At 37.4% G+C, this 26,558-nt stretch overlaps 1 protein-coding gene and 1 long non-coding RNA gene across 3 annotated transcripts in view; one reads left to right on the top strand and one right to left on the bottom strand.

Moving 5' to 3' along the window:
• LOC126735333 (nephrin) overlaps nt 1-7,219 on the bottom strand; it is a 47,624-nt gene extending 40,405 nt beyond the window's left edge. For both annotated transcript variants that reach the window (XM_050439286.1, XM_050439287.1), the window contains exon 1: nt 6,940-7,219. In XM_050439286.1, the coding sequence (XP_050295243.1) occupies nt 6,940-7,045 (106 nt within the window). In that variant the 5' untranslated portion in view covers nt 7,046-7,219. The remainder of the gene's footprint in view (nt 1-6,939) is intronic.
• LOC126735334 (uncharacterized) lies at nt 2,818-3,387 on the top strand. The gene is made up of 2 exons (XR_007660377.1): nt 2,818-2,973; nt 3,144-3,387. It is a non-coding gene; the product is annotated as an uncharacterized LOC126735334 (long non-coding RNA).
• Nucleotides 7,220-26,558: the final 19,339 nt, after the last annotated feature.

Raw genomic sequence — 26,558 nt, 5'->3', positions numbered from 1 at the left:
AAATGGATCCAATGATCAGGAGTAAATATGTTTGTAAGCTTCCTTTTTGATTTTTCTATAAGGGCAAAATCCTGGTCGCACTCCATGAACGAATAGCCCGAGACAAAAATTTGATGACCTACGCTTTTGATGTGGGTATGTTGCACAATATAGGTCCAGAATTTCACTATATTTTTATTTTTATTTGGTCCGCCGCAGTTGTCACTGAAAGCGTCTATATGGGTAATAGTTGGTGCCAGACATTCAATATATTTGATTAGACATGATAGAACCTCCTTTCGCTGCCATTCCCTCATGCCACATATACATGTTGCCAATACTAGTAGCTAGATCATGTATTCCAAGGTTGTATGTCTAAAGTTGACGTTAATAGTACACTTTACTACATGTAACAAATGGAGTAGGTAGAGTTTTTTGCAGGTCAAAACATATGGCACGACGAGTTTGGGGGGATTCTTTAGCTAAGGTAATGGCCTGATTCTTCAAGGATTTAACAGAAGACACTTTTCTTAAATGAATCTCGTGATCGCGGAGTAAGGCTCTCTATTCTTCAGAACCTGGATCTAAGGAATCCATTTTGATTTTTAAAATATCGCAGGTTGAGCAAGTGTCGGTGTAAGGCTGGTGAAAACTAAGGTTGAACTGAGTGTTAAAAATATTATGATATTTGCTAATTTTTACAGGATCTGTTCGTCGTTGTGAACAAAAGTCTTTATGCAAACTGTACATTTTTGAAATATTTAATTCTGGAGATAGATATTTACGGTTTGGGTTATCCTTTCTTGTATAATGGCTAATAAACTTAGGAAAGGAATTTATATGCTCTCTCACTAAATTGATAGTGTCCTCGCTTAGTTTATTTCCGGAGTATGACGACCTCTTTGATTTGTATGGGCGATTCCTGTTTCTTTATGTTTACTGACACCGTTATAGAACCTTTTCTGAGAAATATCTAACGTACACAAAAAAAACTGCTTACAAACGCGATAATTTTTCAACGTTATGATTGTGCTGACGTTTTTTTGAGAAACTGCGAAGTCGATTGGGTCGTTTAGGAATATGCTTAGAAAACCATAAAACAATGATTGACGTTTGCAAGTCCCAACCATTTTGTTTCTTTCCGAGATCCCAGAAATCTGAAAATATAGACATGCGCACTTCTTCGGTAAAATGTTCATTACATTTGTATCTATAAATGTGATCTGTGAACTACTTTGATTTGGGACGTAGTCCATGTCAACATCGGAATTATCACTAAACGGATCTAAAATTTTAAAAAAATAACGTCAAGGAAAACATCTTTCAACAAATTATATAGCACTTTGAGAACTTACCATTTTGGTCTTCATCAGAAGTAACCATTTTGATTTTAAAAAAACTTCCAAACAACTTAAAAACTGTAAAAACTTGCAAAACTTAACCTCTTCCACTTCGCGCGTAATCTACTAAATGACTGATGCTTGAGTGGCAAAGGGGTTCAAGCGCATTTAGTTTTCTATGCCAATTAACAATACGGACAACTGAATCTGCTGATTTTCTCAACAGTTCATAGAGCAGCACTAGTATTAAAACGCACTTAGTTCTCTTTGCCATGATATAAAATAATGTTTCACCATTCAGTTTTTATACTTAGATCAATTTCTGAAAAAATGTCACTTGAACCCCTTGGCTTCTGACTCCCTCAATTACATAACATTATAGTATATTAATAAATAAATTTCTTTCAAATGCGTAGTGGCCCTGCTTTGAAGTATTACGAATTTCGAGAACCTAATTATATATTTTCCAAATAACTGGGTGTAAGTAAGTACCTGATTTAATTTAAATTTCCTAATTCCTTAGTCTAAAATAATAAACTAATCTAAAATATGTCAATGTATTCTATTTTAAGGTTCCAGATTCAAAGCCAACATCCGTTAATGTGCCAAAAAAAAACTTTTCAACTTTTAGTTCATGTTTTTTCATTCCTTTAAAATGTTGGTTCAATTTCTGATTGAAATTAAGACGTACACTTCACTTTACACCGTAAAATTTTGTGTTTTTATTTAATTTATTTTTATATGTCTTTCAGCTGTTTCCAGTATGAAGGATTCAACTTAAAAAGTTAAAAATACAAAAAATTAAATCAAAAAAACAAAACTGACGTATAACCGAAGTGTATCGCTTAATAAAATATTCGAGGCGGATATTCTCGCTAAAGATCTGGCGCCATGGTAATTGCAGCTGTTAACTTGACGGTATTTTTAAACGGTCAGAAAGATGCCAAACATTTTTTCCATAACTGAGATATTTCGCAACCAGGTAATATATCTATTTTAATTTAATTCTAAACTAATTAGATAATAACTACGTTTCAGTGAAGTAATAAGTAAATTTGAAACACCTAACCTCATATTTCTAATTTCGAATTTTGAGGTTAAAGGGTAATTTTTTTAGCAAGCGAACAAAAATTACTCGTAGTATTTTTAGTATGACTATAAATTCGCAAAATAACAAGCGAGAATAAACGGCTATTTACAGAACTACATGCGTACTTTTATTTTATTTATAGAATCAAAGAATACAGCACATAAATGACCAGCGTATATTACTGGTGCAGTTTTTCAACTGCTAATAATTCTGGGCCATTTTACCAATGAGCCTTTACCACTTCTAAATTATAAAATTTATCATAAAAGCTAATTGACCAATAGAATGTTAATTAATTTGAATTTCTTCATGACTGTATATATTTATATATCACTTAAAAAGTTACAAAATTAATAGCAGTACTTATATTACCATTAAAAACGATAATAGGTATAAGGTTATGATAATAATAAATACTCAACCTCGCTCGGTAAAAAATAGTAAAGTATCGCATGGAATATAATAGCAAGTTTATAGTTAGTTTAAAACTAAACATGAATGATAAAGTTGTTATTTTTATGGCAACATTATTAACATTTTGTACCTGTGGGGCAAACACCATTGGTAAGAAATTGATGCAGTCAATCATAATATCGTAAGATGCTTTAAAGAAATTTTAAATTTTCATTTTGCATAGACTTATCAGATAATATTTCATGAGTTTTTAGCAATATCCTAAGTAAAATCACGGTATTAGGTGTCTGGATTTCATTTGATTTTTTTATATATATCAGAAAGAGCAAAAGGTACTGGGACCAGTGAACCTGAATCCACGTACACCTTGGAACCCATGACATCAGAAGGAACTACTTTAATGAATTATGCTAAGACTCCGTGCCAGGAATTGGTTCTAATTGAAGAACCAGTTATTGTAGAAGAATGGCCTGAACCTGAAATCGAATATCCTTTATCTGAAGACAGTGTTGTAATGGATGAACCAGTATATTATTCTTAATTAATATAATTCCTTTAATTGTTGATCGAGGACTTTTTTTGTTAAAATTTTATTAAATAATAGCGATACTTTAACATAAGATAAGGGTAAAAGCCGGATAGTCGCGTCGAGCGGATACAATCCCTGATTTTTAATACACTATATTAGGAGTACAAGTTGTGTTTGCACTTTACTACTTATAACTAATGAGTCAATCAATAAGTGATAAAAAAAAATTAATTATACAGGGTGTCCGGAAAAAGGAGGCCAATCCGCCGGCCACATAATATGGGGTGGACCAAAATAATGCGATTTTCGTTATGCCAGTTTTTAATTGGGCGCTCGGTATTCAATATACAAGGCGTCAAAATGAGAAATATAAAATTGTTTTTTTTTTAATAAGTCGAGTGTTTCATAAGATATTAAATTAAAATTTGGTGTGAGGCGGTTTTTTGGAACGGGAAATTGAAATCCGTTCACGGATTAGCTATACCTTGTAGAGGGCCCTCCACACATCTTTAATAAAATTACTATTATAATAAAAATCATAGAATAATCACCCTAAATTATTTGTCTACGTGACCTGCATTTGTTTGTATACACATACGAGCTCTCCTTATATATAAAAATCTAAGGCTTTGAAAAATATTTGGTTTCAATCTGAAATACTATCCAGCTGCAATGATTCTTTCCCTTCAATTATCATCAAGTCTTTCATACATCTCCAGACTGAAAAATCCAAAGGTATAAGGTCGGGCGAACAGAGTGGAACAGGAGCATCTCGACCCCTACCAATCCAGTGATTAGGAAATACTTGATGTAAATGGTTCCTAACATTTATAGCAAAATGAGCCGGAGCGCCATCGAGTTGAAACCAAAGATTTTGTCTTAAATTTAGAGGCAAATCATCAAGCAAATCGAGCAGTTTTTCTTGTAGAAACAACAGAAATAAATCACCAGTCAAATTACCTGGTAAAATGACAGGTCCTATAAGAAAGTTATCCAGAACACCTGCCCATTTGATGATGTGTCTCAACTATCAGCGAAGAACAAAAAAAACTACATCTTACATAAGATGTCGAATTTTTCAGAAAAAAAATGCTTAAATCCCAATGCAAATTTCTTCATTTTTAATTTTTTTTTTTATGAAAAAATGCTTAAATATGTCTAATTTTTAAGTTTCCCCGTGACATGAGACACATATTGAATAAGTTTCAGCCAGTTCTTAATTTAAAAAAAAAGGCTTTTTCGAAAAATTGAGCAAATATTCAGCTTTTATTCTATATTCGAAAATTTACATATAGCAATAAAGAAAGTAAGATAAAAATCGTATTCGACATATATGTGACGTAAATATTAGAACCGCGGCTATTGTATAATGACTTAAATATGCAAGACCTGCGTTGTTTTATTTTTAGTCCCGCTAGAGGTTATTGTTTTCTATTCGTGTGTTTATTTTTGAACGTACATTTTTAAACATTTTTAAACTGAAATAGACGTTTTTTCAAAAGATTAAAATTATTTCGTATAAATAAGCTTAACTGATTTTAAGAGAATAGGTTTCTCGGGATTCATTTTTCTTTCTAATCGAAATTTTCACTAGATCATTCTCTCCTTGGGCATCTTAGCTAATATTTGAAGCCATTGTTCACATATTAAATTCGCGGAAGTAGGAGCTGCAGGAAATTTATGACAACCAGAAATTTGACAAGGACGCGTGTCAAACAAACAAACAAACACGTAACTAGAATTACCATCAGGTCGGTAATCTTTAACGGCTCGTTGGCCCCCGGAGGATTTTCCACCCTGTCACACCTCGATGCTTGACGAAGGAATTGCCGCTTAATTTACATTTTAGGGAATTAGGAAGGCTCCCCGGAATCGCTTGATTACCGTTTGTGGTCTATGTACAATTTAAAATACTAAATTTAATTGAATTTATGTTAATGCTAAAGTCATAAAATTTCTTTAGAAATTAAATTTATCCAGTCATGAACTGCGTTTTTATAGAATCCTATACAGCACACTGGATATGGTTAAGTTGTACCTCTAATATAAACTTCATGATATACAGGGTGTCCATTTAATATCGCGGTGCTCGATTGCGGAATACAAAATAAAATGGACTCCCTGTATATATTATAAATCTAATATCTATAAAAAAAAAGTTATTATTAAACTTGCAAATTGTAACATTCTTTTTATACAAGATTCTCATATATTTCAACACCTTTTCCAAATATAAACGAACATCGCTTATTTACTCATCGATGAAAAAAGGCGCCGAAACCAACATTCAAACAAACAGTCCTCTCTTTACGTTTACGAGCGGAGAGAAAGCGTGGAGCAATAAATCAATTATTTCTGCGTAATGTTTAATTTTCCAGAGTAATCAACCAAATGATTCCAGAACAATAAACTGGATCGGTCGCTCTTACAGTGTATGGAATAGCGGGAAAAGAGCGAAAAGGGGTTTTCTTTTCATGTTTATACTGATGTTAAAAATCCTTTACCTTTGATCATCTAGGTGAATCAGTAAATGTAATCGATAAATCAACCATGAGCTACAGATATTGCTATGGATTACTTAAGTATAATAAATATGCATTTAATTTACATGCTCCGAAAAGAAGACTTAAAGATTGTGATTATAAAACATACATACTCGAAGGCATTATACTACATTTTGTACTTTTAATTAAGTAAGTTGTAAGAAAACACTATTTTAATGCATTAAAAATAATTAATTTTAATGGAATTGATAATACACAATAGCCTCACTTTGACACATCGTTTATGACGATAAGATAAATAATCTTGCTATGTCTGGCAACATTAAACTTGTTTAAAATTGGGTCGTGTTAAGAAATAATTAAATATTTATGTTAAAATATTTTAAAAATTGTTTCCCATACTGCGAGAATCAGCTGGTTGTTAATAGTGTTAATTTTTCTGGTAAATTTTGCAATTTATACATATAATACATACAGTGGAAGTTTGTAATTTGGATTAAATTTAGTAGTTCATATACTTGTTTTTTCTCAAAAAAATTCTCGGACCCTTCGATTTGCATTTTTAGTTATGCTCATGCTATTTTTTTTAAGTAACGTTATACAGTGTGTTCCAAAAATAAGGTATGACGTGATCGACAATTTTTTTAAATAGTAAATTTTTATTGCGTATTTTTAAAGAATGTATCAAATTACACATAGTTGCAAAATTTCAAGTATATCTGATTAACCTGAAACTCAATGACAAAAAATGTTTACATTGCAAATAGAACAATAAATAAGAAGCCGTAGCTTCCTTTTAATTAAATGAAGCCCCTTAAAAATCACTTTGAAGTATTCAGTATTATTTTGGCCAAAAACAAACTGTAAGTAGGTTTGAAAAAACTACAATAACATTGCATAATAGGTATAAATATAAATAAAAATATCTTTGCTGAACACTGGACCTACAAAAATATCAACAAACTACGTTTCAAAAACACCAAAACGTAATATATCGTCGCGTCGGTTCGTTGGTATTTAAAATAATTTTATTTGAATTTTTACTTAATATAGTTGTAATATTAGATTAAATATAAATCTTACAGCTTTTTTGAAACTCTTTACTATCCAGACCAGTGACAACTACCCCAAATTTCACCATTATTACTAAAAACAGTATCACTACACACCAAACACATTTCATGCCCATTTTAAATCAATGAATTTTGACTTTTCTATAAAAATATTTTAATGCCATGACAATGTCAACTTGGTCCGTTTTAATCATATTTTTTCTCCGATTTAGCGCTGCTGCGCGAAAACTATAATAATTATTTTTATTTCAATCGTCGCGGTTGCTGTATCGCGCACTCGCTACTAAAACATTCGATGATCGCTTTCTCTCGTTCCTCCGTATCGCCTCCTACTCTTTCGTTTGTTTCTTGGATATTTTCGGAATGATTTTTTTTTCGTTTACTTTTCTGGGAAACGGTTCCAGAGATGCTCTTGGTCGCGGCCGTAATAAAACCGAGTCCAGATGTCGCCCAAAAGGAGCAAGATTTTAACTTCAATTTTTTAATTAATATTGCCTTGGAGAATATTTACATTTAAGAAAAAGTTATTTCACAATAAGTTCAAGTAGGAAGAATGTTACAACGAGGACTAAGGCATAAGGCCGTTTCAATGATTTCATGAGAATCTATAAGCTCAAATAGTTAATAGAGCATGTAAAAAGATAAAGTAAAGCAACCTTAACAATAGAGCAAGCAATTATACACAGGATTATTCACGATATATGACACGGAATATTTTCGCAAAAATTATAGGATTAAAAAAAAACTGTCAATATCAGAGTCGTTCTAGAAGCATCTTTTAACATTTCTCTCATGACATACAATTTTTCCAAATTCAAACAAGATTTTGAGAAACAACATATTTTTTTGAAAATCTTTATCTTTTTTCTGATTATACAATACAATGTCCATAACTCAAAATACAGTTTTGAAAATGTATAGACATATATCCTGGACAATTTGGATGGATATCTATTTCAACGTTTTTTCATATTCGTACAAGATATTCAGAAAAAAATAATTTTTTTGAATAATATTAATAATAATAATTTATTTTTTCAACGATATGTAATTTTTTCTAACCCTGTGTAAAACTCCAAAGAAGAGATCCGGCCAAACCGAGTTAAGGTGACATCAAACTTTATTGACAACTGACTGTTTGGTATGTCAAAAATAGAAACCATTCGTGCATGCTTAAATCCAAACCAAATTTTCATGATAAAGTTCGAAATCAAATTCCATTCGATCTCCTCTCTCGTTAATCCTAAAATTTAAGAGCATCAAAACTATTTAAGCATTTTCTTATATTCAAATTGATTTCAATGATCATGAAAACATAGTAATAATTATGAAGAGAGGATGGGGTAATATGGTCAGGTCATATCGGCGAGTTGCGGCTTTATTTAACGCAGAATATTGTTTACCGTTGCAACCAGGAATTTCACAAAAAACAGTAGGAAAAACTATTTCTCGTTTTGAGCAAACTGGTAGTATTAAAGATCGCCCCAAAAGTGGAAGGTCTAAGATAGCGACTGATGAACAAACCTTTTTAAATGTGGCATTATCATTCATTGAAACTCCTGGAACCTCCATCAGACAAGTATCTCGAGAAACTAATGTTTCTAGGACTTCTGTTCTAGAATGCAATAAATGTGCGTAATTATTTAGACGAAACATTTCCAGGACGAGTGATTGGACGCAGAGGAACTATTGAATGGCCTCCTCGTTCCCCTGACATGTCGCCACTAGATTATTTTTTATGGGGCTACGTCAAAAACAAAGTGTATGCTACAAAACCTGCAAACTTGGAGGATTTACGACAACGTTTTATTGACACGATGCAAAGGGCAGTTTCAGCATTTTATGATCGCATGGGGCATTGTCAACTAAAAAGAACAAAGAACCTTCACCGGCTGCACAGCAGACTGTCTTGCTAAACTGGGATTTTTCTGCGACCTAACTACTGTATATCTGAACGTAAAATTTCCCGCTCTATCGATTGCCGGTGTCAAAAATAGGGGTTCCTATTTAAAAAAAAAAGTTGACCATCAAATAATCTTCAAGGTCAAGTTCAAGGCCAAATTGAAGGTCACAATTACATCCCTTGTTCAACACACCTTATACATACGTGAAATTTCTCGCTTCTTTCAAATCTGGTAACAAAAATAAGGATTTCCATTTGAAGAAATAAAGTCGACCTTAAAATGACCTTTAAAATGAGGTTCAACGTCAAATCCAAGGTCACCGTTGGGTTCCTCGTTAAGACTTACCTAGGGTATGAGCTTTATTTGTTTTCTTTTACTACTGAACTCGCGAGATTTTTAAGATGTCATTATTTGACCTCTATTTGACCTCTCGGGATTACTTCAACCTCATACCTCAATACACACCCGGACGTAAAATTTTCCGCTCTTTCAGAATCCGATGTCAAAAATAAGGGTTCCCATTTAAAAAAATCGCGTTGACCTTCAAATAAGCTTGAAGGTCAAGTTTAAGGTCCCAATCAGATGCACCGATTGATTCCCCAAAACTTTTGTATTTAAAGATTTTCTCTAGCGCCCATATTTCCCAAGATTTTTAGGTGTGTCCATACTTTTGGGACACCCTGTATATGATAAGAGGCCGTTGAGTAGTTTCCTTCTTGTCTAACCTGCATACAAATAAATATTTATAAATAATTTCAAATAAATTCAAAAATTTTTTCGCACACATATTATTCAGCAGCTCAACGAAAGTTAACGAAATTCATTTATTATTCATTCCTCTTTAGAAAAGAAAAGTTAGACAACCTTTGTACATTATGGCTTATATAATTTACGAGCATATATTTTAACGGTCCAAATATAAAAGGAGGACGCTCTCGAAGTTTTTCCGTTTTCTGTTAATTTTATTCCGGGAGAATTCCGAATTTCTAAAATATGAGTCGAGCGAAAAGTTCTAGACAATGAACCGAAATTTGTCAAGGATGAATCGACCCGGAAGATATTTTAAAAATTAATTTAGCTTGTCATGGCATATTTAGTCATATCAACTAACAAGAGACAATTCGTAGGAGAATAATTTCTGGATAATTTTATTTTAATAAAAAACTCCTAGATTGCAGGTAATTTGATACTAAGTTAAAAGTTTTCAAGTCGATAGCGCTTTGATTTTTTTTCTTCCTGTCCAGGTTAGTAATGGCTTATAAGAATATTTAATATTAGCCGTAAAATCTAGAAGTGAAGTAAAAATAAAAGAATTATTTTTCCAGCTTTGTTATATACAGCCAATGAAACATTTTGCGGAAGTTTGGACCGGTAAAGGCGGCGTTTACACTTTATTGAAAAAGAGCGGAATCGTTTCAGATTTACAGTTTCCTTTTCACCTAAATCGCCGCGAACTTGACAGCCGAAATCGGAAAACTTTTTAAAGGATCACTCATTTGTCATTAATATCTATCTCGGTATATCCATGTTTGTGTATGTGTGTGTGTGTGGGTACGTTTAGCGGACTTTAAAATAAATTCGTGGATTTAGTATAGCAATTTCCCAAATGGCTTCGAATGGATAAAGGTGTATTTTCAGATAAAATTACTATTTGTTTTATTGATGCGGTATAAAGAGGTAAAAGCGTATTGAAGAATCGATGACAAATAGACTTAAAAAATTTTTTTCTTAATTTAAGAGTCTATGCTTTCTCACTTTAAAGGTATTTTCTTCTAATGAAAACATTTCTTTACATCAGAATATGTATTTGAAACTTTGAACATGGCTCAAGTACTCCTTTTTTTATAGAAAGATAATTAAACTATTATTTGACAATTAGATTCCAGATTATCATTTTGAGAGATAATTTTACTTTGTTTTCCTCAAAATAAGATTTTTGCATATTTGACTTGAAATTTCGTCAATTTGATCCCTGGCATTTTTGTCCAAAGAATTAGGCTAGACATCCTGAAAAATCAAATATATAAAAGAACCTTTTCCTTGTTTTAAGGAATTATTTATAGGTGTGTATTAAAGACATTTTAAAACGCATAAATTAATTTAGGTTTTATGTACAAGAGAGCCATCAACAACCTAGTATCCTTGATTACAAATATATTTAAATAATTATCTATCTTAATATACAAACAAAATGTATAATCTAAATGTATATGTATAGTACACAACCCGCTATTTCTGGAAGAGATTCTCTCGTTCTAACTTTATATTCGCTCGGTTGGAACGCTCGTGTCACTTAAAATACTTCAGAACCAAAATAGATAAAACAGCTGACGATCTGAAAACAACATAAAAACGCGCTGATTTGTTTTCTTTTCTTTTTCCAAACTGGTCACATTATTTTTTGTGTTTCTTCTTGAAAACGGTGATGGCTAAGTGGTCTACGCTTATTTCAGTGGGTCAAATCTATTGCCACTGTAGTTAATTCTCTATAGCTCTAATTTAAAAAGAATTAAATAATACATTTTCTGTAACTTACCAACAATTTAAATGTTTCTTAGAAAAACAATAATGATTGACGCAATCTAAAATTAAAATTTTCAAAACGAGAATTAATCATTTAAAATTACGGCTATACACCATAGATTTTCCTTTTACATTTATTACAAGTCATATTATATACAAGGATTTTCTTAAGTATTGTATGTATAAAGTTTTATGATTTATCAATTATTAAAAAAAATAAAGTCATGGCAGTTACATTGCATTCTTTTATTTATTTCAGTTAATATAATGCTACAGCTATCACCCCTTCATATTTTGAGCAAAACTAATTGATTATTGCGTGTAGGAAGCCTAGAAATACAACCTTCATTCACTTTCAAGTCAAGTGGATACGAAAAACTGTGTTCGTGACGGTCATCAATTTACAAAGAAAGTTAACTTAGTTTACTACTGTAATAGTCATTAGAAAACAGGAACTTTAAAACGATTAGAATTACGGTTATTCTTATCTGGCCCTTTTTGATAACCTACATGAGCAAAATGTTAAATTTTCTAACTGTGTACGATAAATAAAAAAAATCTTAATGTGACGGATGTCAAAATATTTAAAGGCTTCTCTTAATCTCATATGATGTAGATTAAAATCTGTTGGTTTTTTTATGGTTATGGGAATCGTAACTTGATACACCAACTTCTTAATAATATAAAGAAGCGCCTCCCATGTTGCTGTTTTTCATCAGTGTCGAAATATGCATGTGGTTGTGATTAATTATTTAAGGCTAAAAAATTAATTGCTTTTTGACAAAATCAAAGATTATAATATATTTATACACAGAATAAAGTCTAAATTTTATATTGATATTAGATGTTAAGTAATATATAACATACGGGTGGTCTTTTGATTATATGCAATAAAAAATAATCCTATTTTAGAAATACAAAAATTTTATGTCCATAAAAGTACCGATCCATGAGCCCATCGTATTATTATACGTTTATAAAAATAATATATGTTTATAATAAAATAATATATGCATATTATTATATGTACGTATCATTAAAATACATACGTACATATAACTATGGATTAAAAATAATTTTAATAAATCACTTTTAAATTTCCAAGTGACTTTTTTTAACAATCTGATCCGACCTGAAACTTCCCCTTGAAAACTCCCGGGTTCGCAATATCGTGGTGCCGTGCCGTATCTCCTTAAAGAATCAAATCTCAACGCTAACCTTTGGCACTTCAATTATTTTATAATAAATAAGTTCATCGGCATGTGCCTAAAGATGGCGCTTCCTATTAATTTATTGCCCTCATAAACATTAATAAATCAAATAATGCGATATTGGGTCTTAAATATATTATACTCGTGTATACAGGTCTAGCTGGCTATGTACCGGTCATAGGCAATTTAATATTAATACCATAATTTAACATTTTACTTATAAATGAAAGTATCAGTGGTGGGAGGTCGTACAGATATAATCAGAAGTCGTAAGTTCTCCTCCACAAACCTGAAGGCAGAACCGAAACACTGTGTCATGTGTGTGCGTTAGTGCTTTGCTTTGGTTTAGTCACACGCTACCAAAGAAGAAGTGCAATTCGATGCCAATTGCCATCTTAACCCGAGAAAAATTCTATGTCGAAAAGGCCTATGTCACATACACTATTTATTTTCCCATTTTTTTGCCGCAAAGCGATATTTATTTTTAGACATATTTGGCAATTTATCAAAGTACTGCCATTCCCCAATTTCTGCTCGTAGACCCCCATAACCCGGTATTTTCGAGATTATTAGGATGCCAACAAGACTGAGGTTGGGTTGGTTGGGTACCCGTAAAATGAAAAAACCCAAACTTTGAAGACCAATATCTCGCCTTCTATGGGAACTATCTTGAAAATTCCAACGGTTTTGTCTTAGTTTCGTCCTCCTGAATCCAAGGAGACCATCCTCAAGAGCGTAGCTTCTATGATAGCCCAGACATGGCATTTTTGATGCCCATTTTTGGCCTCAAAAACGGACGACGAAAACGACTTTTTCAGGATTTTCAAAGTGCTCTCATTCTCTTAGTTCTGCTCGGATCCTGTTATAATCCGGTGTTTTCGTAATCTAGGCGACCCAAATAAGACGCTGGTACACTTAGTTTGATTTCGAAAAAAATCAATTTTTGGTGAAAAAATTCGATAGGGGGGGTATACCCGAAAAATGAAAAATTCCAAACTTTGAAGGTCGATATCTCGGCTTCTATGGGAGCTATCGGGAAAATTCCAACGGTTTTGTCTTAGTTTCGTCATTCTGAATCCAACGAGACCATCCGCAAGGTCGTAGCTTTTACGATAGCCGAGATATGGCATCAAGTTCTCGTTGATCAGAACGAGATGGGTTGGGTTGGGTTGGGTTGGGTTGGGTTGGGTTGGGTTGGGTTGGGTTGGGTTGGGTTGGGTTGGGTTGGGTTGGGTTGGGTTGGGTTGGGTTGGGTTGGGTTGGGTTGGGTTGGGTTGGGTTGGGTTGGGTTGGGTTGGGTTGGGTTGGGTTGGGTTGGGTTGGGTTGGGTTGGGTTGGGTTGGGTTGGGTTGGGTTGGGTTGGGTTGGGTTGGGTTGGGTTGGGTTGGGTTGGGTTGGGTTGGGTTGGGTTGGGTTGGGTTGGGTTGGGTTGGGTTGGGTTGGGTTGGGTTGGGTTGGGTTGGGTTGGGTTGGGTTGGGTTGGGTTGGGTTGGGTTGGGTTGGGTTGGGTTGGGTTGGGTTGGGTTGGGTTGGGTTGGGTTGGGTTGGGTTGGGTTGGGTTGGGTTGGGTTGGGTTGGGTTGGGTTGGGTTGGGTTGGGTTGGGTTGGGTTGGGTTGGGTTGGGTTGGGTTGGGTTGGGTTGGGTTGGGTTGGGTTGGGTTGGGTTGGGTTGGGTTGGGTTGGGTTGGGTTGGGTTGGGTTGGGTTGGGTTGGGTTGGGTTGGGTTGGGTTGGGTTGGGTTGGGTTGGGTTGGGTTGGGTTGGGTTGGGTTGGGTTGGGTTGGGTTGGGTTGGGTTGGGTTGGGTTGGGTTGGGTTGGGTTGGGTTGGGTTGGGTTGGGTTGGGTTGGGTTGGGTTGGGTTGGGTTGGGTTGGGTTGGGTTGGGTTGGGTTGGGTTGGGTTGGGTTGGGTTGGGTTGGGTTGGGTTGGGTTGGGTTGGGTTGGGTTGGGTTGGGTTGGGTTGGGTTGGGTTGGGTTGGGTTGGGTTGGGTTGGGTTGGGTTGGGTTGGGTTGGGTTGGGTTGGGTTGGGTTGGGTTGGGTTGGGTTGGGTTGGGTTGGGTTGGGTTGGGTTGGGTTGGGTTGGGTTGGGTTGGGTTGGGTTGGGTTGGGTTGGGTTGGGTTGGGTTGGGTTGGGTTGGGTTGGGTTGGGTTGGGTTGGGTTGGGTTGGGTTGGGTTGGGTTGGGTTGGGTTGGGTTGGGTTGGGTTGGGTTGGGTTGGGTTGGGTTGGGTTGGGTTGGGTTGGGTTGGGTTGGGTTGGGTTGGGTTGGGTTGGGTTGGGTTGGGTTGGGTTGGGTTGGGTTGGGTTGGGTTGGGTTGGGTTGGGTTGGGTTGGGTTGGGTTGGGTTGGGTTGGGTTGGGTTGGGTTGGGTTGGGTTGGGTTGGGTTGGGTTGGGTTGGGTTGGGTTGGGTTGGGTTGGGTTGGGTTGGGTTGGGTTGGGTTGGGTTGGGTTGGGTTGGGTTGGGTTGGGTTGGGTTGGGTTGGGTTGGGTTGGGTTGGGTTGGGTTGGGTTGGGTTGGGTTGGGTTGGGTTGGGTTGGGTTGGGTTGGGTTGGGTTGGGTTGGGTTGGGTTGGGTTGGGTTGGGTTGGGTTGGGTTGGGTTGGGTTGGGTTGGGTTGGGTTGGGTTGGGTTGGGTTGGGTTGGGTTGGGTTGGGTTGGGTTGGGTTGGGTTGGGTTGGGTTGGGTTGGGTTGGGTTGGGTTGGGTTGGGTTGGGTTGGGTTGGGTTGGGTTGGGTTGGGTTGGGTTGGGTTGGGTTGGGTTGGGTTGGGTTGGGTTGGGTTGGGTTGGGTTGGGTTGGGTTGGGTTGGGTTGGGTTGGGTTGGGTTGGGTTGGGTTGGGTTGGGTTGGGTTGGGTTGGGTTGGGTTGGGTTGGGTTGGGTTGGGTTGGGTTGGGTTGGGTTGGGTTGGGTTGGGTTGGGTTGGGTTGGGTTGGGTTGGGTTGGGTTGGGTTGGGTTGGGTTGGGTTGGGTTGGGTTGGGTTGGGTTGGGTTGGGTTGGGTTGGGTTGGGTTGGGTTGGGTTGGGTTGGGTTGGGTTGGGTTGGGTTGGGTTGGGTTGGGTTGGGTTGGGTTGGGTTGGGTTGGGTTGGGTTGGGTTGGGTTGGGTTGGGTTGGGTTGGGTTGGGTTGGGTTGGGTTGGGTTGGGTTGGGTTGGGTTGGGTTGGGTTGGGTTGGGTTGGGTTGGGTTGGGTTGGGTTGGGTTGGGTTGGGTTGGGTTGGGTTGGGTTGGGTTGGGTTGGGTTGGGTTGGGTTGGGTTGGGTTGGGTTGGGTTCCCCCTCGTGGAGCCGCTGGACCTTGTCGTTGGTGGAGGGGGCCCAGACAGCTGTCTAGCTTCGAGCAGAAGATGCGTGGAGCTGGACGTCTGTTTGCTAAGGACGGCTCAGGCGCTACGAAGCGCCTCCTAAAAAATGTTATCCTTAATTCTTGCCTACTTACCCCTTTAAACGCTATCCTTATCCCACGGTTTCGCTGCCTGGCAACAACCACTTCTCCCCTCCGACGCTATTAGGTAACGAGGGCTAGGAGGCTCCTTTTCTTCCCACTTCCTCACCTAAAAAAAAAAAAAAAAAAAAAAAAAAAAAAAAAAAAAAAAAAAAAAAAGTGATGATGGTATGGAAATTGACCCGGAGCGACTACGGACACATAAATGAGACGGATACTCATTAAAACCAAATTTCATGAAATGTCGGAATCTAGAAACTTGATACCCCAGGAGGGTACGGCGAAAGGCCGAGAATCCCTCCCTACTACGGTAGGCTGCCCCACGGATTCTGGGGGGGGCAAAATTCCGCGAAGTAGTGAGACAGCTATAAACCAAATGCCTCTAGTGGCACAAACTTCAAACACGGGACGTTCTGGAGCCTCATGGGAGGACCAAGACATCTCCATTAGAAGAAACTCCCTTCCACGAAGTCCTCCATTGAGGATGCTACATGGTGGAATAAAAGAACAATCTCGAGGTCGAACAGTTTCAGAATCAGGTAACGATCAGAAGAAAAGAAAGTCCCAGGACACATCGCTTAGTGAAGATAGTAACCCGAACACCAAGAAAGCAAACAAAGATGTATCTGAAAAAATAAACCATAATGTGGAAGCTGTATTTCTTCATGAAGCAAAAATTACCTTAAATATGAAAGAGCTAAGCAAAAAACTTAAAGATTTAGTCCTATTCTGTAATGCAAATCAAAATACCCACAGAAAAATCAAGGAAATGGTAAAAATAGTAGACGCAGCAGTTGAACAAGTCCTTATCGAATACAGAGGCGAAGAAATTGCGAATCAAAAAATAAGGGAAGAAGAAAGACAGCGTATTTCAGAACTTGAAGACAAAGTAAGAAGTCTGGAATCAGAAAAAAACGAGGTAACGACTAAACAAGTTAAAGAAAAATCCGACACGAAGAATGAAAATCTATGCGTTAAATGCAAAAAAGAAATGGATTCTACAATACATTCTCTGAAAGATATATGCTATGAACAATTTGAAGATGTTAAAAAATTAATACATAAGCCCTGGAGTGGAAATGCCTACGGAAAAACTAAACTAGAAGAGAGTAATAAGATTATTGGGCGTCCCGATCATACAGTCATCTTTGCTACTGATGAAGTGACTCCTGATGGTAAAATCACCCAAAAAAGGAAAGGGCAACTAGAGGAAAGCTTTATTGACCGTTTTCCTGAAATTATGGAAGATGAAAAGACAGAACACGATTTTGGGTATGCCATAAGTATAGAAGAAACATATCGCCTACGATCCAGACGAAACGAAAAAGAGACAGAAAAAGTCAGAAGCGTAACCATATTGATAAGAAGAGCAAATACAACTGAAATAGAAAAAAACGTCTTTATGATGCTAAAAGAAATGAGATCATTATCCAAGGAGTTGAGTATAAAACAAATAACAGTAATTGCACCAACATATCTGGATGTAAATGTTTTCAGAAAAATTACGGAGTGCGTACTAAGTAATACAGACATAAATGTCAAGATAATGTGTGAACGGGGTATGATGCAACAGCTACAAAGAACAAAGGAGGTGCAATAATAATAGAGAGCAATGAAAGCAGAACCTACGAAGCAATGTTACGCACTCTGAAGGAAAATGTAGATTACAATATAGCAGCTCAAATTAAACAAGTCAAAAAGACAACTAACGGAAACCTTCTTCTCCAAACCAAAGAAATAGGCGTGCCAGAAAATCTAAAAAATCAAATCAAATCTGTGTTCTCACGTAAATACACTGATATGGAAAATAAAATAAGAACTTCCGGAGAAACCAATAAAAAAACGGTATTTATTCGAGGTATCGATGAAACAACAACTAGAGAAGAGGTAGAAAATGAACTTATAGGACAAGGACTTTTACAAAAAAACGACAATTCTAAGATAGTTTTGCATGAAAACCGCTACGGTGGTCAATCTGCAGTACTTACAATAGACGAGGATACGGCTGAACAACTAATCGAACGATACAAAATTAGGATAGGTTTTAATGAGTGTCGAATCCAAGAAAGAGTAAACATAAATAGATGCTTTAAATGTTGGCAATTTGGACACGCATCTCGTACATGTACAAACACGGAAATTAATATGCAGGATAAATGTTTTAGATGTGGAAAAGCAGGACACCGTAAATCAGAGTGTCAGAGTCAGACTACGTTCTGCCCTAGCTGCCAAACTGAAGGACACCAATCGGGCACAGCTAACTGCAAACTGTTTAGAGAAGCAATCATAAAAGAAAGGCGTGTCAGAAGAATGAGCTCGGTAGTGTCATAAGAACCACCTGAAACAAATGGATACCTTACATAACTCTATAATGTTACAAATTCTCCAAATCAATGTCCAGCGGAAAGCAGAAGCTCAGAACTTAGCGCAGTACACTGCTGCCAAAAACAAGTGCGATATATTGTGCATTCAGGAACCTAACTTTAAGATCAGTAGTCTACCCAGCACAAAAATGTACGTGTCGGCAGAACCCCAAAGAAACGCGGCCATTTACTGCCACAAGCCTAGCCAAAACTCGCTAAAAATATTCGCCTATGAAATGTCTAGCAATTATGTATACATCGAAACAAAAAACCTTGCCATCTACTCATTTTACGTATCACCAAACTGTTCTGTAACTGAATTCGAAGAAAGCATAAATGAGCTCTTTGTCCATGTTAAGCATGTTATCGACTCACGAAAATTACCGGTCATCATCACCGGAGATTTCAATGCGAAAAACGAGGTGTGGGGAGGAAGTGCCAACGACCGACGGGGAGAAATTGTATACACAGCGGCAACGTCATTGGGACTTGTATTTCTAAATGACGGACTTCACCCAACGCTTGTCCGATATAACGGGACCTCATATATAGATCTCTCTATTGTCTCTGAAGCTATTTTAAACCTGGATGTCAAATGGACTGTTTTAAATGACGTAGAGAGCCTCAGCGACCATAAGTACATACAAATCCAAGTACTATCAAAACATATCAAACCCTGTAGATACATAAATAGACTGGATCTTAAACTTTTTCAAGAAAATCTTACGAGACTGGCAGTCCTAAATTCGGGCATAAACGACATAGAGAAGGGTGTGAACGATATAATTAAAGCACATAAAGAATCATGTCGCAAAATAAGGGCAGACAGTAATTATAACTTACCTTATTGGTGGAACGACGAGATACAAAACCAAATTAAAACCACGAAAACTCAACGCAGAATCCTACTGAGAGAGATAAGAAATGATGCACGTCGACAAGAATTACAAAATCTATATAAAGAAGCCAGGAAAAAAGCTTGCAAAATGATAAGATCTTCCAAACGGAAAAAATGGCGAGAGCTATGCAACTCCCTGGATCAGGACATCTACGGCGACGCGTGGAAAATAATAAAATCCCAATTAAAGAACACGGGACCCACAGTGGCCTTAAGACCAATCGAGAAAGAGCAAGTGTTCAAAAAACTCTTCATTACTACACCGCATGCTCCAATCCTAAAAGTGCAAGTCTCACAACCTGCACTGGACATAACAGAAGATGAACTAATTGATGCAGTTGGTAAAATAAAATCAAGAAAATCTCCAGGCCCAGATGGTATGCTACCGGAACATGCCAAACAGGTGGTACTACAAAATATAGACTTTTTCCGAAAACTGTTCTCAGACTGTCTAAAAAAAGGCATCTTCCCAACCCAATGGAAAAAGGCAAAATTAATCTTGATAGAAAAACCAAAAAAGCCAGAAAACAATGAAAAAAGTTATAGACCCATCTGTCTGCTGGACGTTCTTGGAAAGCTACTAGAGAGAATTATAAATGCAAAACTAATAGAAGATATCAAAAGAACTAAGGAATTAAACAAAAACCAATACGGCTTTCGCCAAGGCAGGTCTACAGTAGATGCAGCCAAAAAAATTATAGATACCATAAAAGCTCATAAGGAAGATATCATTGCCGTCATATGTGTCGATGTAGCAAATGCTTTTAACACCGCCAGCTGGCCGAAAATCGTATCCAAGCTTATACATAGAGGAATAAAACCAAACCTAATCAAAATCATTAGCTCATATCTTGAGAACAGAACAGTACAACTGGACAGGAGAATTAGCTCATATCTTGAGAACAGAACAGTACAACTGGACAGGAGAACATCATACACGGTCACAGCGGGGGTGCCCCAGGGCTCTGTCCTTGGGCCCACGCTGTGGAATCTGCTGTATGACGATATTATGGACCTGTGTGTAGACTCTAGTGGCATCGAACTGATCTGTTATGCAGACGATCTAGTAATTCTAGTCCGGGTCAAATCCGCGCTGGAAGTGATGCTGCAGGGGAACACGGCTCTTCATGCGGTTCAAACATGGATGAAGATAAATGAACTCCAACTTGCCCCGGAAAAAACATCCGCCGTTGTCTTTAAGAGAAGCTACGTATTACGCCGAGAAATATTTTTCAATATAGGATCGTACATAGTCACGCCAACGAAAACTCTGAAATACCTAGGTATTACGCTCGACTATAACCTGTTTTTCTCTGACCATGTCAAAAACGTAATAGCAAAAGCAAACAAAGTCTTCGGTGTTTTGCAAGCAGTTTTCCCAAATATAGGAGGCCCTCGAAGTGCCAAAAGAAAAGTCCTTGCAATGTCGCTGCAATCCATCATACTCTATGCCGCACCTATTTGGAACGAAGCTTTAAAGCTCAAAATAAACAAAAAACGTTTGCTAAGTTGCCAGCGAAAAATTGCAGTACGGTGCATCTGTGCTTATCACACTGTGTCAACCGAAGCCGCCTTGGTCATTGCAGGTCTTATCCCGATAACTCTGATGGTAGAAGAGCGAGCAAGGATATACGAACGCATTAAAAAACAGGATGAAAACCTAACAGTGCAACAAATCACGGACGACGAGAGAAAAAGAACTATCGAACAGTGGCAACATGTTTGGCTTTCGGATGAAGAACGAGATACTGCACAGTGGACAAGGAAACTCATAGGTGATATTAGACCATGGCTTTCCAGAAATTTCGGGGAAATTACTTACGAAATAGCGCAATGCCTGTCAGGTCACGGATGTTTTAGATCCTACTTGTACAGATTTAAACGTAATCTAAGCCCAAGATGTGTGTATGGAGATACGGAAGAGGATACGGCTGGTCACACCCTTTTCGAATGCGTCAGATTCTCAGCCATGAGGGAGGAAACAAATCTCGCGATAGGGGAAATTATAAATGAAAATAATCTAGTTACCCTAATGCTTCGGGACAAAAGAACTTGGAACTCAGTAACACAAATGATGACAAAGATAATAAAACTGAAAGAGGAAGAAGAACGACTACACGATCCATAATTGGATGGCTCCACATTTTTTGAAGTTTATTCCTATCGGAACCGTGCCAAAAAATGTGGGAGGAGACCAAAAAGGGGTGATGTTTAGTGGGTATTAGGGATCTCAGAACACCGGAGACCCTCGAGCCCCACAGTACCTGGGCCACTTTGCCCCAGCGTCTACGTAAATGGGTTGGGTTGGGTTGGGTTGGGTTGGGTTGGGTTGGGTTGGGTTGGGTTGGGTTGGGTTGGGTTGGGTTGGGTTGGGTTGGGTTGGGTTGGGTTGGGTTGGGTTGGGTTGGGTTGGGTTGGGTTGGGTTGGGTTGGGTTGGGTTGGGTTGGGTTGGGTTGGGTTGGGTTGGGTTGGGTTGGGTTGGGTTGGGTTGGGTTGGGTTGGGTTGGGTTGGGTTGGGTTGGGTTGGGTTGGGTTGGGTTGGGTTGGGTTGGGTTGGGTTGGGTTGGGTTGGGTTGGGTTGGGTTGGGTTGGGTTGGGTTGGGTTGGGTTGGGTTGGGTTGGGTTGGGTTGGGTTGGGTTGGGTTGGGTTGGGTTGGGTTGGGTTGGGTTGGGTTGGGTTGGGTTGGGTTGGGTTGGGTTGGGTTGGGTTGGGTTGGGTTGGGTTGGGTTGGGTTGGGTTGGGTTGGGTTGGGTTGGGTTGGGTTGGGTTGGGTTGGGTTGGGTTGGGTTGGGTTGGGTTGGGTTGGGTTGGGTTGGGTTGGGTTGGGTTGGGTTGGGTTGGGTTGGGTTGGGTTGGGTTGGGTTGGGTTGGGTTGGGTTGGGTTGGGTTGGGTTGGGTTGGGTTGGGTTGGGTTGGGTTGGGTTGGGTTGGGTTGGGTTGGGTTGGGTTGGGTTGGGTTGGGTTGGGTTGGGTTGGGTTGGGTTGGGTTGGGTTGGGTTGGGTTGGGTTGGGTTGGGTTGGGTTGGGTTGGGTTGGGTTGGGTTGGGTTGGGTTGGGTTGGGTTGGGTTGGGTTGGGTTGGGTTGGGTTGGGTTGGGTTGGGTTGGGTTGGGTTGGGTTGGGTTGGGTTGGGTTGGGTTGGGTTGGGTTGGGTTGGGTTGGGTTGGGTTGGGTTGGGTTGGGTTGGGTTGGGTTGGGTTGGGTTGGGTTGGGTTGGGTTGGGTTGGGTTGGGTTGGGTTGGGTTGGGTTGGGTTGGGTTGGGTTGGGTTGGGTTGGGTTGGGTTGGGTTGGGTTGGGTTGGGTTGGGTTGGGTTGGGTTGGGTTGGGTTGGGTTGGGTTGGGTTGGGTTGGGTTGGGTTGGGTTGGGTTGGGTTGGGTTGGGTTGGGTTGGGTTGGGTTGGGTTGGGTTGGGTTGGGTTGGGTTGGGTTGGGTTGGGTTGGGTTGGGTTGGGTTGGGTTGGGTTGGGTTGGGTTGGGTTGGGTTGGGTTGGGTTGGGTTGGGTTGGGTTGGGTTGGGTTGGGTTGGGTTGGGTTGGGTTGGGTTGGGTTGGGTTGGGTTGGGTTGGGTTGGGTTGGGTTGGGTTGGGTTGGGTTGGGTTGGGTTGGGTTGGGTTGGGTTGGGTTGGGTTGGGTTGGGTTGGGTTGGGTTGGGTTGGGTTGGGTTGGGTTGGGTTGGGTTGGGTTGGGTTGGGTTGGGTTGGGTTGGGTTGGGTTGGGTTGGGTTGGGTTGGGTTGGGTTGGGTTGGGTTGGGTTGGGTTGGGTTGGGTTGGGTTGGGTTGGGTTGGGTTGGGTTGGGTTGGGTTGGGTTGGGTTGGGTTGGGTTGGGTTGGGTTGGGTTGGGTTGGGTTGGGTTGGGTTGGGTTGGGTTGGGTTGGGTTGGGTTGGGTTGGGTTGGGTTGGGTTGGGTTGGGTTGGGTTGGGTTGGGTTGGGTTGGGTTGGGTTGGGTTGGGTTGGGTTGGGTTGGGTTGGGTTGGGTTGGGTTGGGTTGGGTTGGGTTGGGTTGGGTTGGGTTGGGTTGGGTTGGGTTGGGTTGGGTTGGGTTGGGTTGGGTTGGGTTGGGTTGGGTTGGGTTGGGTTGGGTTGGGTTGGGTTGGGTTGGGTTGGGTTGGGTTGGGTTGGGTTGGGTTATTCAGTACTCCCATCCAACGATTTTGATTTAAAGAAAAACACCTATTTCTATTGACCCCCTGAGTACATTAGAGAAATTAACCCGAAATGAATCGAGCCGTTTTCGAGATAAACTTGGGGTGGGTTGGTTTTTAAATTTTTCATATAAATGTTATTTTATGGACTAAACTATTGATCTGGGAAAAAAGTTGTATTAGACTTTTTTGTTTGCTTTTATGAGCCCTTATATTATCCATAAAAAAAAAATTAAAAATTTTTAAATTTTACAAGTTGTATGGTATTAATTGTTTTTTCTTCATAAGTTTAGAAGAGGTCCATGATATTCATTGATTTTGATTTAAAGAAAAACACCTTTTTTTTTTGATCCCCCGAATAATTTAAAAGTTATTTCGTGAAAATCGGTTGAGCCGTTCTCGAGATAAACTTGGGGTGGGTTGTGTTTTTTCAAAAAATTTTCTAAGTCCGCACTTTTCTGATGTAAATAATTTTTTTTAGGCTAAACTATTCATCTGGGAAAAAAGTGTTATAAGACTTTTTTGATTGTTTTTATGGGTTTTTATTATATCTGTAAAAAAAATTTGGAAAATTAATAGGATTTGCAAACTGTATGTTATTGTGTTGGCTTTTTTCTTTTTTTCTTAATAAGTACTAAAGAAGCCCATGATATTCATCGATTTTGATTTAAAGAAAAACACCTTTTTTTTTTGATCCCTCGAATAATTTAAAACTTATTTCGTGAAAATCGGTTGAGCCGTTCTCGAGATAAACTTGGGGTGGGTTGTGTTTTTTCAAAAAATTTTCTAAGTCCGCACTTTTCTGATATAAATATTTTTTTTCACGCTAAACTATTCATCTGGGAAAAAAGTGTTATAAGACTTTTTTGTTTGTTTTTATGAGTTTTTATAATATCTATCAAAAAAAAATTAAAATTAATAGTTTTGAAATTTTTTTAAAAATTTGCTAAGTCCGCACTTTTCTGATGTAAATAATTTTTTTTAGGCTAAACTATTCATCTGGGAAAAATGTGTTATAAGACTTTTTTGATTGTTTTTATGGGTTTTTATAATATCTGTAAAAAAAATTTGGAAAATTAATAGGATTTGCAAACTGTATGTTATTGTGTTGGCTTTTTTCTTTTTTTCTTAATAAGTACTAAAGAAGCCCATGATATTCATCGATTTTGATTTAAAGAAAAACACCTTTTTTTTTTGATCCCTCGAATAATTTAAAACTTATTTCGTGAAAATCGGTTGAGCCGTTCTCGAGATAAACTTGGGGTGGGTTGTGTTTTTTCAAAAAATTTTCTAAGTCCGCACTTTTCTGAAATAAATATTTTTTTTCACGCTAAACTATTCATCTGGGAAAAAAGTGTTATAAGACTTTTTTGTTTGTTTTTATGAGTTTTTATAATATCTATCAAAAAAAAATTAAAATTAATAGTTTTGAAAATTTTTTAAAAATTTGCTAAGTTCGCATTTTTCTGATATAAATAATTTTTTTTAGGTTGAACTATTCCTCTGGGAAAAATGTGTTATAAGACTTTTTTGTTTGTTTTAATGAGTTTTTATAATATCTGTAAAAAAAATTTGGAAAATTAATAGAATTTGCAAACTGTATGTTTTGTGTTGGCTTTTTTCTTTTTTCCTTAATAAGTACTAAAGAAGCCCATGATATTCATCGATTTTGATTTAAAGAAAAACACCTTTTTTTTTTGATCCCTCGAATAATTTAAAACTTATTTCGTGAAAATCGGTCGAGCCATTCTCGAGATAAACTTGGGGTGGGTTGTGTTTTTTCAAAAAATTTTCTAAGTCCGCGCTTTTCTGATATAAATTTTTTTTTTCACGCTAAACTATTCATCTGGGAAAAAAGTGTGATGAGACTTTTTTGTTTGTTTTTATTAGTTTTTATAATATCTATTTTAAGAAAATTTTCCAAGGCCGCACTTTTTTGATGTAAATAATTTTTTTTAGGCTAAACTATTCATCTGGGAAAAAAGTGTTATAAGACTTTTTTGTTTGTTTTTATGAGTTTTTATAATATCTTTAAGTAAAATTTGGAAAGTTAATTAAATTTGCAAACTGTATGTTATTGTGTTGGCTTTTTTCTTTTTTTTCTTAATAAGTACTAAAGAAGCCCATGATATTCATTGATTTTGATTTTAAGAAAAACACCTTTTTTTTTTGATCCCCCGAGTAATTTAAAAGTTATTTCGTGAAAATCGGTCAAGCCGTTCTCGAGATAAACTTGGGGTGGGTTGGTGTTTTTTCAAAAAATTTTAAAAAAGTCCGCGCTTTTCTGTTATAAATATTTTTTTTTACGCTATACTATTTATCTGGGAAAAATGTGTTATAAGACTTTTTTGTTTGTTTTTATAATATCTATCAAAAAAAAAATTAAAATTAATAGTTTTGAAAATTTTTAAGAAAATTAGCTAAGTTCGCACTTTTCTGACATAAATAATTTTTTTTAGGCTAAATTCTTCATGTGTTAAAAAAATGGTATGTCTTTTTTGTATATTTTATAATATCTTTAAAAACATTTTGGCAATTTGATAGATTTGAAAAGTTGGTTGGTATAGGAATGGCTTCATTTTTTTTTCGTCACAAGTACAAAAACGCCTATAAGCTAAATGATTTTTATAAAATATAGAAAAACACCTATTGATCTTCTATTGATCCCTCGAGTATTTTGAAAAATTATTTTGTCAAATTCTGTTGAGTCGTTGTCGGGATAAAGTTGGGGTGATTTTACCTGTTAAAGAAGTGGTATGTGACTTTTTTTTGTTTCTAAGTGATTTTACTATATCCGTAAAGAATATAAAATAAAAATTAATTTTTATAAAGCAGTTAATTTATTTTTTATTTTGCTAGACGTGTATAATATTTTTGTTTCTTAAGATGCTTCAGTTTCTTTTTTGTCGGTGGTTTCCTTAAACTTTTGTTATATCACCGTAGGTGTCTCTCCAAGAACTGTTGAATTTATTTGATATGTTGGGTTCAATAATTAGTAATACGTTTTCTATTAGGCAATTATTATTAATTTTATGCCTGTTGTTTAAAAATTATAAGCCGAGCTTATGAATAATTATTTCGAGTAGAATGTGAACAGAAACTTTTTTTCCTTATTTGCTTTTGTAAATCATAGGATGGATATA

Source organism: Anthonomus grandis, chromosome 4, assembly GCF_022605725.1.
Source record: "Anthonomus grandis grandis chromosome 4, icAntGran1.3, whole genome shotgun sequence".
NCBI classification, from domain to species: Eukaryota; Metazoa; Arthropoda; class Insecta; order Coleoptera; family Curculionidae; genus Anthonomus; species Anthonomus grandis.
This window is presented reverse-complemented; position numbering and strand designations above follow the sequence as displayed.